This window comes from Enhydra lutris, unplaced genomic scaffold (assembly GCF_002288905.1).
Source record: "Enhydra lutris kenyoni isolate GAN:26980312 unplaced genomic scaffold, ASM228890v2 scaffoldscaffold24, whole genome shotgun sequence".
NCBI classification, from domain to species: Eukaryota; Metazoa; Chordata; class Mammalia; order Carnivora; family Mustelidae; genus Enhydra; species Enhydra lutris.
The window spans coordinates 20,927,227-20,946,803 of NW_019154108.1; the positions used below are offsets into that span (position 1 = coordinate 20,927,227).

The window sequence follows — 19,577 nt, forward strand, 5'->3', positions numbered from 1 at the left end:
ACTCAGAAAACTATAAAGTACTCATGAAAGAAATTGAGGAAGACACAAAGAATTGAAAAATGTTCCATGCTCGTGGATCGGAAGAATAAATACTGTGAAAATGTCTATGCTACCTAAAGCAATCTGCATGTTTAATTCAATCCCTATTAAAAATACCATCGATTTTTTTCAAAGAAATGGAACAAATAATCCTAAAATTTATATGGAATCAGAAAAGACCCTGAATAGCCAGAGGAATGTTGAAAAAGAAAGCCAAAGTTGGTGGGATCACAATTCCAGACTTCAAGCTCTATTACAAAGCTGTCATCATCAAGACAGTATGGTACTGGCATAAAAACAGACATATAGATCAATGGAACAGAATAGAGAGCCCAGAAATAGATTCTCAACTCTATGATCAACTCATCTTCGACAAAGCAGTAAAGAATGTCCAATGGAAAAAAGACAGTCTTTTCAACAAATGGTGTTGGGAAAACTGGACAGCCACATGCAGAAAAATGACACTGGACCATTTCCTTACAACACACATAAAAATAGACTCAAAATAGATGAAAGACCTCAGTGTGAGAAATGAATCCATCAAAATCCTGGAGGAGAAAAAAAAAAAAAAAAAAAAAAAAATCCTGGAGGAGAACACAGGCAGCAACCTCTTCGACCTCAGACGCAGCACCTTCTTCCTAGGAACATTGCCAAATCAAGGGAAGCAGGGCAACATGAACTATTGGGACTTCATCAAGATCAAAAGCTTTTGCACAGCAAAGGAGACAGTCAACAAAACCAAAAGACAACTGACAGAATGGGAGAAGATATTCACAAATGATGTATCAGATAAAGGGCCAGTATCCAAAATCTATAAAGAACTTATCAAACTCAATACCCAAAGAACAAATTGTCCAATCAAGAAATGGGCAGAGGACATGTACAGACATTTCTGTGAAGAAGACATCCAAATGGTCAAGAGACACATGAAAAAATGCTCAACATCACTCAGCATCAGGGAAATACAAATCAAAACCACAATGAGATACCATCTCACACCAATCAGAATGGCTAAAATTAACAAGTCAGGAAACCACAGATGTTGGAAAGGATGCAGAGAAAGGGGAACCCTCCTGCACTGTTGGTGAGAATGCAGGTTGGTGCAACCACTCTGGAAAACAGCATGGAGGTTCCTCAAAAAGTTGAAAATAGGGCTACCTTACAACCCAGCAATAGCACTACTGGGTATTTACCCTAAAGATACAAATGTAGTGATCTGAAGGGGCATGCGCACCTGAATGTTTATAGCAGCAATGTCCACAATAGCCAAACTATGGAAAGAACCTAGATGTCCATCGACAGATGAATGGATAAAGAAGATGTGGTATATATACACAATGGAATACTATGCAGCCATCAAAAGAAATGATATCTTGCCATTTGCAATGACGTAGATGGAACTAGAGGGTATTATGCTGAGTGAAATAAGTCAATCAGAGAAAGACAATTATCATATGATCTCCCTGATATGATGAAGTTGAGAGGGCAGGTGGGGGGCTTGGGGGGGTAGGAAAAGAATAAATCAAACAAGATGGGATTGGGAGGGAGACAAACCATAACAGACTCTTAATCTCAGAAAACAAACTGAGGGTTCCTGGGGGTAGGAGGGTATGCAAAGCATTGTTGGGTTATGGACATTGGGGAGGGTATGTGATATGGTGAGTGCTGTGAAGTGTGTAAGCCTGATGATTCACAGACCTGTACCCCTGGGGCAAATAGTACGTTACATGTTAATAAAAATAATTAATAAAAAAAAAGGAAGGTGAAATAAAAATATCACCAGATAAGTAAAAAGTGGGAGAGTTTGTTACAGAAATATTAAAGTAGGTTCTTTAGGTTGAAAGGAAATGAAATAGAGTAACTTGAATCCAAAGTTAGGACTAAAGAGCACTGGAAAGGAAATTATGTGGTAACTGTAACAGATATATATGTGTGTGTGTGTGTGTGTGTGTGTGTGTGTATATATGCTCACTTCTCCTGTCTTAAATTCTTTGAAAATTGTAAGAATATTTTAAAAATAAATACTATATTGTTGGATTGGGTCACTATATATATAATTAACATATGGCAAAAATAGTCTACATGGGAAGAGAAAAATAGAATTACATTAAAGCAAAGTTGCTAGCTTTTGCCAGTCTTCAGTCAATATTAACCTGAGGTAGTTCAAGGTAAGTTAAAGGTGCATACTATAATCCCTGGAGAAACCATTAAGAAAATAACTAAAAAATATATAGCAAAAAAATCAGCAGAGGAATTAAAATGACACACTAAAAATATGTCTAAGATTTAAAAAGGCAACAAAGGTGAAACAGAACAAGAAATAGGCATAAAAGACATAAAAACAAATAGCAAAAGAGCTGACATAAAGTCAACCATTTCAATAATGACATTTAGTAGGAACTGTCTAAAACTCTCCTCAAAAGGCAGACATGATGAGAATGGATAAAAAAGTAAGTTCCAAGAAGACATTTATGGATTGAAAGTAATAGGATGAGAAAAATATTATGTCAATAGTAACTACAAGGTGGTGTTTATATTAATATCAGATAATATATCCGTTCAGATAAATAACAGAGAGATAAAGATGGACATTTCATAATGGTAAAAGGGTTATAGATGAAGAAGATAAAACAATTACAAATCTGTCTGAACATTTCTGGAGATAGAATAATAGTTAAAGACAGGCTGAGGAGATCTATCATAGATAGGCATAATAATACAAAGGCAAGACAAATATCAGAATTAAATAAATATTTAAGAAAATCCTCTTGAAATGAACGATGATTTGAAATTCTGAAGGGGTACACCATGATTTAGGAAAACTTATCCTAAAAAGCTATACCCTAGTAAAGTTACTGGACTTCAAAAGTTAATATTTCTTTGGGCAGCCAGGCAAAATAATGTCACATAAAAGAAGGAATATTTGCAATAATATTCAGTGACAGATGACAACATAAAATCTTTTACAAGGCAGGAACTCAAAGAAACTCTAAACTCTTTAAACATGAGTTTAAACATGCAAGTGAGTTTTAAACATGCAAGAAATCAAGGAGTATTTTGCCCTTGGGCAAATGGGCAGTGAGTTTTAAACATGCAAGAAATCAAGGAGTATTTTGCCCATGAACCCTCTTTACTAAACTCAAAGTCAGATTTCTCAAACTAAGAGATGATTTAAGAAATATGGCAAAAAAAGTGATGATGAGTACTAAACACATTTAATGTACAGATTTTATTGGCAAGATAAAATACCAATGTTACATATTCTAACAACATATAAATGCTATAATGAACACAAATTAGGAAGGGAAAATGGAAAATGGGAGGCTGATTACCTCATTTATAATGCCAAGAAATCAAACTACTTAAAACCCAAAACAATTCAAATTTTGGAATACTTATTCACTCCTACAAAAGTAAAAGATTAAGAAAGATAATAAATGAACAACAATAGGACAGATAAACCAGTATCTAAAGCAGTCAAGAGAAAAGGCAGAAAGGACAAGTGTTAATTTAAAAAAGAGAAGATAACCACAGAAACCAAGGGGGTTAAAAAAAAAAACCATTAGATACCACTTGGCTCAACTCTATGTAAATAATTCAGAAAAGCTAACGCTATCCTGTCTGTACCCAACCACTGGAAAAAAAAAAGGGCCAAACTCTAAATTCCTTTGAAGTTTAAACAGATTTCAAAGCCCAATCAAAATAATCCTGAAAAAGGAAACTATACACCATCTCATTTATGAATACTAAAACAAAATTTTAAAACTTAGCAAATAGAATCTATCTTAAGAAAATACTTCCTGACAGAGTTGTTTATTCTAGAAAGGCAGAATGGTTCAATACTGGAAAATTTTATTACAATTAATCAAACCAATAGACCTAAGAAGAAATACCACATAATCATCTCCACAAGTGCTAAAATACATGACAAAATTCAACATTGTCCTAAAATACAACTGGAAATGAAGGATACTTTCTTAACATAAAAAAATGATCGGTATCTCAGACCCATGGTTGACTCAGAAAGCACTAAAGAGAACTAAAAGGAAGATGACAGGATGCCTTCCATTCTCACTAGCAATTAACACTATAGCAAAAGTACTTGCACAAATGAAAAGCATACTAGGTTATTAGGAAATTTTAAAATCACAATAGTATCTATCCTCCTTAATTTAATAAAATTAAAATACTAGCTGGCCTATTTATTTACTCTTTTTTTTTTTTTGGTCAGTTATTTTCCTTTATTAGTACAGTTTTTATTTTTTATTTTAAAATTAAAAAAATTTTTTTATTAACATATAATGTATTATTTGCCCCAGGGGTATAGGTCTGTAAATCATCAGGCTTACATACTTCACAGCACTCACCGTAGCACGTACCCTCCCCAATGTTCATAACCCAACCACCCAGTCCATACCCTACTCTCCCTTTTATTTACTCTTTTACTAAGAGAAAAGGAAGATCCCATATCAGGAACACTCTGAAAACAGAGCTTTGAAAAGGGACTGCTGTAACAGATATTAAACACTAAAGATCCTCTGTAATCAAAACAGTGTGGTAAAGGTGTATGAATAGATATTCAACCATGGAACAGAACAGAAAATCCAGGAAGAAACTCAAATATATTCTTTAGTATAAGGAAGAGATGGTATTCTCACATTAGGAGAAAGGTGAATTATTCAATAAAACATAACCTACCCTGAATACAGAAACACAAAAATTCTAACTACAGACAAAATCCAGAATACATAAAAGAAAACTAAATTAACTTTAAAACAGCAACAACAAAAAACTTCTCCATATGAAAGATTAAAAAAAAACAAACAACAGATGTCAACTGAAGTCACAAGAGGAAAAAATACTTGCAACTCATATCACAAGGGTTAAACTCTAGTAAGAGTTCTTAAAAATCCGTATTAAAACATGCCAAGAATCTAATAGAAAACAATGAACATCTATTTCTATGCCCCAGAAAAGCAAAAGAGAAACAACTCTAGGAGGGCATAAGCCTCATCTTTTTCTTTGATCCCCACGCCTGGCATATAGTAGAGGCTCAGTAAATGTTTACTGAAGGAATTTTATAACTGATGGTTTTTATATTAAGCCAGAAACATGATAATTACTTTTATAAAATTAGTGATTTGAAACACCCTAGACAAAGAGGTCATCTGACTTATGTTCCTAAAATTAGTGACAGTGGAAACTAAGTTATTTTTAGATGTTTCAATAGACGGCAGAGCTAGAGAGCATAAATTGTACAGTACGAGTAAATAACTTTAATAAACTCACACGAATGTCTTGTCTGTTGATGAAAGGAAATCCAGTATAGGAAATAAAGTTAGCACTGTAATCTTTAAAACCAAAGGACAACAATATGTGTAATTAGGGATGTGATAAAGACTTATTCATTGGAGGCTTATACGTAAGCACAATATACAGTCAAGAGAAACTTGAATTTACCTTCTACCATATTACCATCCTTCTGAAAAATTCTCTCTTCACACCACTGACAATGGATCAGGTACTGAATCTTCTTAGCTGTTTCATCTGCAGAGGTAGGCCCCCTCAAAACTCTCACAACAACTAACACAAAATGTTCCAGAGCCACTGCAAAGAGTACTTCAATGCCTTTGTTACATCGGGCTGCAGCTCTGGAAAGAAATTTTTAAAGTTATTTTGGGGGCTTATCATTTTTCTTTGTTTGGCATTATACTGATAATACTAACCTGGACAGGAAACCATGGATGGGTTATGGGAAAAAAAGGAAAAGTTCCACTTTTTTTTTTTTGGACAGTTCAATTCTTAATAGTAGTGTTTTTAAAAGATCATTACTGTAACTTTTACACAAACTGAAACACAGGTAATAAAGGATGCTTGGGAGAATCTTCAGTAACTAGACATTTTCCATTATGGTATCCTCTCAGTAAGACTACACCCTCTGATTTTCAGTGTCACTTTTTTTCTTGTCCTCACCACCACCCTTCTCTCTTTTTACCTACTTTTTTCTATAACAGTTCTTCCAAACAATGATTATTGAGGACTAACTACATGCAGGTTGGTATGTGCTGAATGCTCAGTGAAAAATGAATAGGTGAAGTTTTTGCCACTATTAATTTTATAGACTTCTGGATTAAATTCTAATTGATATACCATTTATGTACTTAGTTTTCCCTCTGCAGTTATATATACTAAATTCAGTTCATATGTATTAATTTCAATTTGTTGATATTACGTTGTAAACATTTCTAAGTATACACAATAGGTCCTTAGCATGTATACACACTGGATATCAGAGTTTTCCAATAATTAGAAATACTGGCAAAGGTATACGAAGCCTAATAATCTGTATTATGTTGAGGTAGGAACTTCATTCTAAATGTTGTGAACCCAATGTTGAGGCTAGTGAATGAACTGGCTGATCATGCATTAGCTATACTCTCAGGTTCAATTTATATAATATTATACTATTCTTCAAGCATAATGTTCTGAATAAAGTGGGTGCTCAAAAAAACAAAAGGGGGTGTTTGGGTGGCTCAGTGGGTTAGGTCTCTGCCTTCGGCTAGGGTCATGATCCCAGGGTCCTGGGATTGAGCCCCACATCGGGCTCTCTGCTTGGCAGGAGGCCTGCTTCCCTTCCTCTCTCCCTACTTGTGATCTCTGTCTGTCAAATAAATAAATAAAAAGCTTAAAAAAAAAAAAAAAGCCTTTCTTTAACTCCTTAGAAATCCTGATGAAAAACAGAACTTTTTGTTTTATAGGTAAGATCATTTTGCAGAATCAAGTTTACAAACCATCACTTAAAATTTATGTTTATTTTTATTTTTGTTTTAGTAATCTCTACACCCAAAGCTTGAACTCAACAACTCTGAGATCAAGAGTTACATGCTCCATCGATTGAGCTAGCCAGGTACCCCATAAGCCATCATTTTATTCAAACTATGTAAAGAAAGGAGATGAAACAGAAATAAAACGATTTTTGGGGTGCTGAGGTGGCTCAGTTGGTTGAGCTCCAACTTTCGATTCTGGCTCAGGTCATGGGATTGAGCCCCGCATTGGGCTCCATACTTGGTGCAGAGTCTGCTTGAGATTTTTTTCTCCCTCTGCTCTTCCCCCTGCTCGAACTCTCTCTCTACCACCTCTCTAAAATAAACAAACAAACAAATAAATAAAATCTTAAAAACAATGACAAATAAAAAACCCCAAAATTTTTCGGGGCACCTAGGTGGCTAATCAGTTAAGTGTCTTACTCTTGATCTAAGCTTAGGTCTCAATCTCAGGATCTTCAGTTCAAGCCCTGTGTTGGGAGCTCCATGCCCAGCATGGAGCCTACTTAAAAATAAATAAATAAATATAAAACCACCCCCTTCCCGATTTTTTGTAAATCTAAAAACAGCCTTTGCTTTTTCTTTTCACGGTGCTATCCCCCATCTAACCTACATTGTTAAAAAATAACTGATTTGAAGGTTTCCTTTCATTTTTATCTCTTCTTCCTTAAACTATTTTAATAAAACTTTTAATTGGAGAGTAAACTATTTTAGGGACAAAACTTTTAAATCTAATTATAAAAGAAACATAAGGTTACCAAACAAATCAAGATTCTAGACATGAATACGGAATTTGGACTTTGTGCATATTTTGAAAAACGCAACTGGCACTTTTTGTAATATTATCTCTGTCATACAACCAAACATATGAGGAATGTGGTCGCCAGTCAGGTACCTTGCCACTGCAGCTACAACAATTCTGGCCGCTAGTTCCTTGTAATACTCAGTTCGGACAATATTACAGCCGTAGTGACGCCGGGCAACATGCTGTGCCTTGGCGTATAAAGAACTGATATCTGTAGAAGTCACTGACACAATGCCAAGGTTTCTTATATTTCTGAACGCAGAATCTAGATAGTTCACGGATGTTCCAAAAGGGTCTAGATGTCTAAAATGAGAAGGAATACACATTTATTTAAAATCATACTAGTAATCAAAATGATACCACTGTCATTAAGTCTAATGAAAAAATGCCATGGATTCAAAAGTACTTTACAAATCTGTTTTAAATATACAGTCCTGTTTTTAAATTAAGTAATAAAACGATCACATGATACATCAATTATAAAAATGAATCAGGCTTATAGGAAAACTGTCATGCCTAGGAATTGTATTTCAAATGCTAGAAAATGTTCTTATTGAATTTCTTATGCCAATGAAAAAAACTATTAATGCAAATAAGTAAACAACAACAGTCTTTTTATCCCCCCTCCAAAAATCTGGGCCAGTTTAGAAAGTCACACACACACACACACACACAAAGTAACACAGCAAATTTTTTGCCACTTACATGAAATCAAAGGATCTCAGATGCATCAGTACATTGGCATCCATTTTGGTCACCTTAATATTACCAAGGTTTTCCTCTCCTTCTTCAAGAATAGCATCACTCTCTTCCTTTTCCTTACTGTCCACCACCACTTTCAATTTGTTTAACTGGCAATTCTCCTGAATCAGTGTCACAGAGTTTTCATTCAAGTCATTAATTGTAACCTTAACTGCACTTCCAAGATGTTTTGCCCATTGTAATCCCATTATCCCTTAGGAGAAATGTGAAGGAAAAGGAATTTTAAATTATAGTAATTAAAGAATAAAACAGTATATAATAATAAATATTTTATAAAACCAAAACCATATTGTTTCAAAATCTTAATATTGTCATAAATATTTTTTTTTTACTTTCTCACTACAAAGCCTCTGAAGAAAAGTTACCATACACACACAAAATGTGTTTAACAGATTTCCATTAATACTTCTAAAACTTTTCTGAAACCCCTAGTCAAATAAAATAATCACGTTTGTTCTTTATTTGGGGGAACAGGTTTTCTTTTGTTAAAATTTCTTACAACGGAATGCTTTTTTCAAACAAAATCTTACAGAGAAACCCAACATACAATATGAGTAAGGGTGGAGTTACTCAGCCTGGGGGATGGGAAGCTGAAACTCCTCCTGCTGAAGTTTACCTAATGCACCAAAATACGAAAACAACTTTAGTGGACTAACATTTTTCACACACTGTACAACAGCATCATTGTGAATTAAACAGAACAACTTTGTACATGTAAGCAAATGATCAAGAATTCAGACCAAGAAAGCCTTTCCTCACAGGCTTTCTAGACCTACTGGATTAGTGCCACGAGCAACATCTGTTACAATATGGGAGAGGTGCCACAGGCCCAGCCACTGTGTATTAGAAAACCCTCTATGTACTAAAAGCATTGACCATCTTCTCCACTCATACGTCTCATAAATGTAAATATTTAACATCCACTATGTGCCATGGTCTTTACAAATATTTTCAGGTTCTCATAATAAGCCTGTGATTAGTTCTAACATTCACATTTTAGAGATGGGGAAGCATGCAAACTGACTGCTATGAACTGATACAAGTTTACAAGGGAACATTACACGAAAGGACTGAAAAGCTCAGACATTAGCTTTGATGATCTCAGGTGAAAAAAGAGTAGTTCATTGCAGCATTATTTATAATAGCCAAGACAAGGAAACAACCTAAGTGTCCACAGATGGATGAAGAAATGTGACATATGCACACACACATACTATTAAGCCATAAAAAGGAAGAAAATCCTGCCACTTGTGACATCATGGATGGACCACTGGGGGCACTATGTTAAGTGAAGTAAGTCAGAGAAAGACAAATACTGTTATGATCTCACTTATATGTGGTCTCTAAAAAAACCAAACTCATAGAAACAAGATCAGATTTGTAGGTTGCCAGAGGTAGGGCAGGGGGAGGGTAGAGGGTGGAAGAGTTGGATGAAGATGGTTAAGAGTCCAAAGAAGATATACAGATGGCCAACAGACACATGAAAATATGCTCAATATCACTAATCATGAGTAAAATGTAAATCAAAACAATGAGATATCACCCTTGCACCTACGAGAATGGCTAGAATCAAAAAGACAAGTGTTGGTGAGGATGCAAAGAAAAATGAACCCTCACTCACTGTTAGTGAGAGTGTAAATTGGTGCAGCCACTGTGGGAACCAGTATGGAGTTTCCTCAAAAAAATAAAAATAGAATTACCATATGATCCAGTAATTCTACTACTGGGTATTTACCCAAAGAAAATGAAAATAATTCAAAAAGATGCATGCTTCCCTATGTTTACTGCAGCATTATTTACAATAGCTAAGATATAGAAGCAACTCAAGTATCTATTGATAGATGAATAAAGAAGAGTACATATACACAATGGAACATTATTCAGCCATAAAAAAGAATGAAATCTTGGCCAACTGCAACAACATGGATGGACCTAGAGAGTATAATGCTAAGTGAAATAGACAGGGAAAGGCAAATACAATTTCACTCCTATGTGGAATTTAAGAAACAAAATTAACAAAGAAAAAAAAAAGCAGATTCTTAAATACAGAGAACAAATTGATGGTTGCCAGAAGGGAGGTGGGTTGGGGAATGGGTAAAATAGATTAAATGTAATTAAAAAAAAAAAAAAGACAAAAAAAAGAATAAAGAAAAAGGGTTGGATAAGGGAAAATGCTGGTAATTAAATTTGGAAAAGTAGGTTGGGATCAGATTATGCAAGATATTAAATTGCTTTTAACCACTACTTTTCCAACAAAGAGGAACTTAAAAAGGAGAGCTAATTCCTGCTATCATCCTTTTGCTACAAACTTCCCCAAAATACACTCCTATGACCTATAAGAAGAAAGACTTGAATTACGTTCAGGTGACGTCTTAGAAATTTTCTACCCTATTATCTTTCCTTTACTGTTAAGTTCTTTTGGGAAAAATGTTCTCAGTATTTAAAATTACCTGTCACCCCACAGCCTAATGACTAGGCAGTTTATTATATCACAAAAAAAGAGAGATAACCAAACATTAAGTATTTCCTGATTGTAATGAACCAGTATTCTTGGAAAAACAAAAAAAAAAAAACCCTATCTGAAACTGATCAGACCTGAAAATCCAACTACCAATTAACAGAAATACAAGGGACAGAGGAACATGTTATACAAACCATGGAGATACCATTAGCAAAAATCTAGACTCTGGAAAAGTCTATAAGGCAAACAAGCTACATGTCAACAAATAATTATCACACAAAAACAAAATGATGGAAGTGAATATAGATTAAAAAGAGATTTAGAAATATCAAACAATGAAATATATAGTCTTTATTTGAATCCCTGCTTGATTTAAAAAAAAAACAGGTAATTGGGCATATTTAACATTTGATATTAAAACATTTGATATTGACTTAATTTTTTAAGATGTGATAACGGTATCATGGTTTTCTTTTTTAAAAATCCTTATCTTTCAGAGAACCAACTGAAATATTTACAGATCAAATGACGTATCAGTGATTTGTATCAAAATAATGGGGATGAGGATGGTAGAAGGAGGTATGAGGGAAAAGTGCATGGGATATAGCTACAAGAACAAGCATAAGTTGATAATTTTTGAAGTGAGTGATAGATAGCAAAGGACTCATTTATTATATGGTCTACTTTTGTATGTATTGGAATTTTTCCACAATAAAAATATTTACTTTGGGTCTTTAATTTTTTATGCCAAAATATTCTGCCAGATAGAATACCCATATGAATTTTCTAAGAAAAGATACTGCATAAAGCTGATAATTAAAGTGGAGTTCCAAAAAAAACATTACTTACCAGTGGCTCCAAAGGCATCTAGACATTCCAAAGGTTTTCTTTCCTCAGCCAAAGCAGCCAATGTACAGAATATTAGCTGCCTAAAAGAAAGTATAATAATCTGAAATAATTTTACTGTACCATGGCTTCATCACTGTAGATTTTACTTTATTGAAGAATAGTGAGATGGGGAGCCTGGGTGGCTCAGTCAGTTAAGCATCCAACTCTTGATTTCAGCTCAGGTCATGATCTCAAGTTTGTGAGATCAGCCCCACACAGGGCTCAGAGCTGGGCATGAAGCCTGCTTAGGATTCTCTCTCTCTCTCTCCCTCTGCCTCTTCCCCCACCTCAGGCTCACACTCTCAAAAAAAAAAAAAAAAAAAAAAAAAGAGAATTGGGGTTCCTATTTACTATACTACCTGTTTTAAAGGAAGACCTAGTAATATATTCCTTACCTTAGTATAAGAAGTAAACATTTGTGAAATTAAACTATCAATCTACTTGGGTTCTATAAACAAGCATTCACCCTGAATAATGATTGCATAAATAAAACTTGCCCACAAAAGTACTATTTTACTCTCTGAGAAAAACATTAGTTTGGTAGGATAAAAGAAAACAATCATTCTAAGAAAATACTAAAACAGATGACTTTCATTCTGTACCTAGTTTTAAATTTCACTGTATTAGAACATAAGATTAAGAGAAGGTACATTTGTTATAATTTGAAACATCCCATAACCTTTTCCCAATTTATCTTACCGGTTTAGTTTCATTTTGGGATTAAAATAGGAATCTGTTTTTTGAGGTATAGAATAGTTAGGACAAACTTGTACATCTGTGTCTGCCTCTTTCAAAATTTCATTAGGTGGTTTTGCAGAAGCTAAAATGAAAAAAAAAAAAGATTTCCAGTGAAATACAAAATAATTCTAAATATCCAAAACAATACACATTAAAAGAAGTAACTTTTCATTTTAATATTTTGTTAATGTAATCAATTGAGTAAATAATGGAAAAAGAAAAACAACCCAAAACTGATTTATTCAGTACTGTCTCTAGGAAAGAGTAGCACTCAATTAAGTATTTGGGGAATTAAAGTTTATTAAGTTAAATCTTACCTGCCTTGAACATCAAAATATCTGTATTATAACCCTAGCTAAGAACAATAAGCTTAAAATAAAACAAAATTTGGGGAAAAAAAATTCAGGACTCCTGGGTGGGTCAGTCAGTTTAAGCGTTTGCCTCCAGCTTAGATCATGATCCTAGGGTCCTGGGATTGAGTTCCACATTGGGCTCCTCGCTCAGTGGGAGGTCTGCTTCTCCCTCTGCCTGCTGCTCCCTCTGCTTGTGCACTTTCTCTCTCTGACAAATCAATAAAATCTTAAAAAAAAATCCTAAAAAGCCTTTATTGTTCATCAACCAATATACTGTGTTTACATAGATTGGCTGCTAAATATATCTTACTGTGATATAATGGTTATAAAGTTAGTATCTCTGTTTCATTCCACAAGCCATCATGGATGACAAAGAATCACTAGACTTCCAGAACATGCTGGATTTCAGAATACTTTCTTATAACTACAACTGTAAAACACAAAATTATATTAAATTGGGTATAAAGTAATGGGTAAAAAAAAGATCCTACATTTTGTATATATTAGAATCATTTAGCTATAAGCCCAAATGAACTACTGATGTATTTGTGTATGTATATTTTAAATATTTTAGGAATGAGACATATATATTATGTGTGGGGAAAAATAGAGTCTTTATGTTTGGCTTTCTTTTTCTTTTTTTTTTTAAAGATTTATTTATTTGACAGAGATCACAAGTAGGCAGAAAGGCAGGCAGAGAGAGAGGGGAAGCAGGCTCCGTGCTGAGCAGGGAGCCTGAAGTGGGGCTTGATCCCAGGAGACCCTGAGATTATGACCAGAGCCGAAGGCAGAGGCTTAACCCACTGAACCACCCAGGTGCCCGTGTTTGGCTTTCTTGATAGTATTAAAATCAGAATGTTAACTACATGGCAACCGTACTTCCCTTTTTACAATGCCAAATCATAGTTAACATTCCCTAGTGTTTTTTATATTCTTCTACACCCACCAAAGTGGCATGTGACTTATCTCACAAGATCAGCCTTTCTCAAACCAGATTCTACCAGCAATTAAGCTCTATAGAAAATTATTTCAGTGACTATTTTTTTCAATTCTTGAAAGAAAAGTACATAATCACCATTCTAGATGTATATGAGAGAAATTAATTCATTACATACAATGGATGCCTTAGGGCATGAGGTCTTAATTCTTTTTTTTTTTTTTAAAGATTTTATTTATTTATTTGTGAGAGAGAGAGAGAGAGAGAGTGTGCGCATGTGCATGTGCAAGTGGGTGGAGGGGCAGGCAGAGGGAGAAGCAGGCTCCCTGCTGCGCAAGTTGCTCAATCTGGGACTCGATCCCAGGACCCTGAGATCACAACCCGAGCCAAAGGCAGACACTTAACGGACTGAGCCACCCAGGCGTCCCATTAATTCTTTTCTTAAGAAGGGCTGCCTCACTAATAACAAGCTATTAATAACCTGATATTACTTCAGGAGAATAAATGGTCTTTATATAACTCCTTTTTCCAGTGTTTTCAACAGTAAGTATAACATAGCTATCTATAATCTTCTGTTAAGATACCTATATTTAGGAGTGCCTGGGTGGCTCAGTCAGTTAGGTGGCTGACTTATATAAAAATATATATATATATATATATATATATATATATATATATATATATATAAATACACACACACACGTATATTTACTTTGGCATCAATCACTTTTTCTACCCACATTAAATATATTTGTTAAACTGAGGACAGTTAAATGTTGTTGGGAGCCTTACAGAAAGAAAATGAAACCTGACATAATGGATTAATAGTTAACTAAATGATTTGGTTAAATCCCTGTATTTTATCTCCCTGATGTGTGAAAAGAATAACGCGATCATTGTTTAAGGATTTACTTATCAACATATGTTAATGAGATTGCTCAACTTACCAGCAATATACCTGGATTTCGTCTCTCCTTTATTCACATGTCGCCTAACATGTCCCAGCATATCCGTCCTTCTGGTGATTGTTGCTGAACAAATGATACAATGATAATGGGCGCCCATTTTACTGGATATCTATCAAACAGAGTATTTAATTTAAATGTACAGATAAGTTACTAAGACAATGAAATAGAAGTTTACTAAGATTGCAAATTTAAGTATGTTAGTGTGTCATGAGTTTAATGATGTAGAAAACAGTATTAATATTGCCATGGGACTTCAAAGGGATCTTTACTTCCTTATCTACATTTATGTTTGCTTTTTACTTACTTTATAATAGACCACAAATTTAATTTGTTTTTCCCATTCATTCTAGTCAGCATATAACTGTACCCTACTTTCTATAAGTAGCACTTATAAAAATGGCATAAAATTAGCAGAACTGTATTAGTAGGTGAGTAACAATTCTTTTCCAGGAAGATAAAGTCCTGATTTATACTGTTTGCAGCTTTCTGTGGTATGTGTACTCTACCACGGCCAACAGAAAGCTACAATTGTGACAGATTTCAAGCTACTGATGGGAAATCACTGAATGTGAATTTGGGAAGAGATGTGTAATATCTAACTAGAGAGCATGGCTGCCATGCAGATATAATAAATATAATATATAATATAAATATATAATATATTATATATATGTTATACATATATATGTATATGGCGCCGACAATAGTAAAATAAGTAATAGGAAATAATGAGATTGGAGTACTCATTACCTTTGTTTATAATATAATTTATTCACTTTAAAATTTATACAATTTAATTTTTAATGATGGCCATGTTTAACAACCAACTTTCAAGATTTCTAGAAATATGGGCTAGTTTCGGCATACCACTGAATGTTAGAAATGTAATAAAAAGACTAATAGTCCAAGTAAAAAATTTTCACTTTGTAATTTCTCATTTAGCTGAGAATAAAGAGATTATTCCAATGGCTTTTTTCTATTTTTGATACCTTTTACCCTTAGAGCTTCTACCTCCTATTTACTTGGGATCAAACAGCAAGTAAAGAACAGGTGAAAACATTACACATTGGTACTGTTGTCATCTCATTCAAAATGTCCTGGATAGGGTTGATGGACCAACCATTGTCCTGACCCCTGCTTAAGAAATGTTTGTTTTTTTTCTCCCCAGCACTTTACTCTTTTTAGTGGCCCGAAAAAAAATTAATAATGAGGACTTCTTAAGCTAATATGCATCCAAGATAGTACTATAAAAAACTATTTTGTAGTTTGTATTCCCCAAAAGTTAAATGTATCCTAAAAAGGGACATTAGTACTTCTAAGCAATTATTAAGGTTTCAGAAAGTTTCTTAATTCTGTCCTTTGATAGATTAAAAGAGGATAGAGAAGGTAAATATGAATTGACATACTAAGATAGTTAACTGAATCACAGAAATTGAAGGCTCTTATCCCATAATCAATTTATTTTAAAAGAAAAATATTACTTTTTATTTAAATTCTCCATTCCACAATTAGTAAATAGGTTAACTTTTGTTTTGAAACCACAAGAGAAAAATTTATCTGAATAAAATTAAAAACTGAAAAATGAAAAGTTCAATACAGTAACTCTTTTTTTCATATAATTCATGTTTTTTTCCTACCATGATAATCTGAAAGCACTCAGACACAAAATCTTAAAGTAAACCTCACTGTCCAATGTGCCCACAACCTTAAAGCCAGGTAAAAATTCTGCTTTCTTTAAAGAGGGCTAAATTTAAGAATAAATCTCACATCTCATTACCTGTTCTCCAATAATGTTTGGTTTCACTGGTCGACAAGGTAAGTGACAGATGCACATCCTGTAACCTAAAGTGAAGAATCGCTGGTTGTCATATCAGTTCATTAAATATTCAATTACCATTAAAAATTATTAGCAAATTTTATTTTATAAGAGTAACTGGGATTCTTATTTAAAAGGTCATAGTTTATTTGAATGAGACTTAGTTTTATATATTTGTTATGTAACACATAGTACAAAAACAAATGTATGATATCCAGGTTTGAATTCTGGTTCTGCCAAGACTATGTGTTACCTTGATTGGTCATTTAGCTTCTTTGGGATTCAATTTTATCATCTATTCTCTGACATTGTGACTTTTTATTAGGCTTCACCTTCTCTGCCTCATAATATACTTGCCGCTACACAGCCTCTTCTTCATGAGAAGGCACTTAGCTCTCTCTCATCCTTCTTAACCTTCTTCATGCATCCTCTTCCCTCTCTTCCACTCTAAAGAGTAGATTCTTCTATAGGCTTGAGGGCTACATAAAAGGCTAAATGCCCTTTATGGTTGCAACTATCTCCCCTGGGGGAAGGAATTCCAAATTCTAGGTCTAGTTACTATCTCCTTTCTGAGGACCAGATCTCTCTTTCTGATTGCCTGCTGAGGATGTACGACTGGGTTATCTGGTCAGTATTTCAAAATCTGTCAAGGACTAAAAATATCATTTCCTCTTGGACCAGGTCTCTTTTTTATTTTTTAAATGAATGATGATGCCTTCCAGTTGTCCTAACTGTAAGTGATCTCCAGCTCCTTTCTTCTCATACCTTGCATCTAATTGTTTCTCTTACTTGTACATATGGAGTATCCCAGGATGCAGTAACTTCTTTTTTCTCCATTGATATGTACTCCTATGGCTATCCCATCCAATCCATGGCTTTAAATACCATTTATATTCTGACAATTCCCAAACGTGTATCTCTAGCCCCAACCTTTCCCCCAAACTCAAAATTCTTATCTAGACATGCTACTTGACATCTCCAGGAGATGCATCTAAACGTTCACATGCCTCAATCTGCAGGCTTGGCCTTTTCCCCCCATACCTGGTCCTCAAGCAGTCTTCTCTGTTCAGTAAAGGATACCACCATTCTTACAGCTGTTCAAGTCTCAGGCCCACGCATTCTTGGCTATTTTCCCCTCACATCTTACTTCTATTCCTTCAGCAGGTCTTGTTGCTTCTACCTTAAACATATTTGCAAATTACTTTGAGACCTGCTTGCTAAAACAAAATCTGTGATACTCGCCATGTATCAGACCATCACCATGTGAAAAAAAATCCAACAACTTAATGTACTTAAGAAAGTAAAGAAATGCCATGAGCCTTTTAAGAGATGAAAATAATTGGGAAGACAAAGACTAACCTAAAGGTTAAACAATGACTTAAATAAAGAATACAAAAAGAACTTTTTAACTAAAATGAGACCTTTCTTTTTTGATAAAAAGACATGATTTACGTACATTCTTAAAAATAATTAAATATAAAAGACAGGATGGCCTCTAATTTAGTCTCTAATTCCCTTTTCTCTAAGTGACTAGTGATAACCTTTTACCAATACTACTAAGAAAATTCTTTCCTGGGGTTAAAACTCCAGATAACCACATTTAGCAACACCTATGCTCACAAATTCATATACAAGTATGCATATGTTTAAGATGGATATTTAGGGCTTTGAGGGCAGAGTTTTTTTTTTTATCCATATGAAGTATCATAAACTCTCCTCTCAACACACATGCAATAGCAGTTTTTCATAGAAATCCTTCCAAATAAGCTAGTATAGATCTAATATATACTCTTTACAATGGTGGCATAATATTTCATGGTATGTAACACCATATTATAGTCAACCAACCTGTTTTTATTTTAGTTTCAAGTTTTTGTCACTAAGTATACGCTGCAGTGAATATTCTTACACATTTATCCTTATCAATTGATTCTTTTACTCCCAAAAGAGGGAGTACCTGGTCGAGAGATATGTGAATTTTTAAATTTAAAAAACGTTGCCAGATCTCTTTCCAAAAATGCTGTACTAAGTCACATAATTCACTCTCAGAATTTAATAATTCATTATATCTAAAAAGTCTTTTAACTTGGTAAGATCTCATTTTTTGTCCTTTAATTTTATTCTTTATGAGACCTCTTATTAAATTCAGTCCCCCAAATTATGTCATTTTTGTCACTACTGTAATTGGTATCTTTTTTATAATTTTCATTTATCTATAGAGAAAGACTACGATTTCAAATATTTATCTTATATCCCACTACTCTTTTTTTTAAATCCCACTACTCTTTTTAACTCTAATCTTTTCAAGCCATCAGCAGAAAAAAAGATATTGTCTTTTTATATTCATACTATATATTTTATTTTGTTTTACATTTACTACACTTTCAAAATTATGTGTCAGATGGTAGTTGCTCTAACATAAAAGAAAAAGTATTAACTTTTTAAAACATAGTTCAAAAAGTTATGGGGGCCACAGGGCCAAGCAAAATAACCAGTATAGAACAGATGCTTAATAAATGTTTGCTAAACTAAACTACACTTACGACATACATCCGTTGCCTAGAGAATTCCATAACTATTTATTAAGAAATACATTAAAAGGACATTAAATCCCTCATAATTTTAAATGAAAAATATTTGATTTTATTCACAATAAAATTCCAAAACTTCTATTAAATCTTGACACATTTAGTTTTTAGCAAGCACAAGAATACTAACCTTCAAATTCAACTGAGACTTTCCAGTGTAAATTTTGAAGGTGACGACGAAGCTTATGACTGTTACAAGCTCTGAATTTCTCCTTGGGGCACAATGGACAAGACTGTTTGTTTCCTGACCAAAAAAATAAAAAAAAAAAAAAAAAAGAACCAATAAAGCACAGGACAGGCTACTAATGCTTCAATTTAGCTATGAAAGAAGTAGCAGGGGATTCTCTCCACCCAACACACACACTTCTCAGATAACATCTATGTTAACGGTAGAGAGA

The 19,577-nt window shown here is 33.9% G+C and overlaps 1 protein-coding gene across 2 annotated transcripts in view; it reads right to left on the bottom strand.

Annotated features, from left to right (window-relative positions):
- The window catches only part of LOC111150716 (tRNA methyltransferase 1 like), a 53,327-nt gene that overhangs the window by 27,641 nt on the left and 6,109 nt on the right, over nt 1-19,577 (bottom strand). For both annotated transcript variants that reach the window (XM_022508268.1, XM_022508267.1), the window contains exons 3-10: nt 19,310-19,423; nt 16,553-16,617; nt 14,755-14,884; nt 12,479-12,599; nt 11,741-11,820; nt 8,374-8,623; nt 7,759-7,971; nt 5,500-5,690 (exon numbers count right to left, since the gene is read on the bottom strand). In XM_022508268.1, coding sequence (XP_022363976.1) covers nt 5,500-5,690; nt 7,759-7,971; nt 8,374-8,623; nt 11,741-11,820; nt 12,479-12,599; nt 14,755-14,884; nt 16,553-16,617; nt 19,310-19,423 — 1,164 coding nt within the window. The remainder of the gene's footprint in view (nt 1-5,499; nt 5,691-7,758; nt 7,972-8,373; nt 8,624-11,740; nt 11,821-12,478; nt 12,600-14,754; nt 14,885-16,552; nt 16,618-19,309; nt 19,424-19,577) is intronic.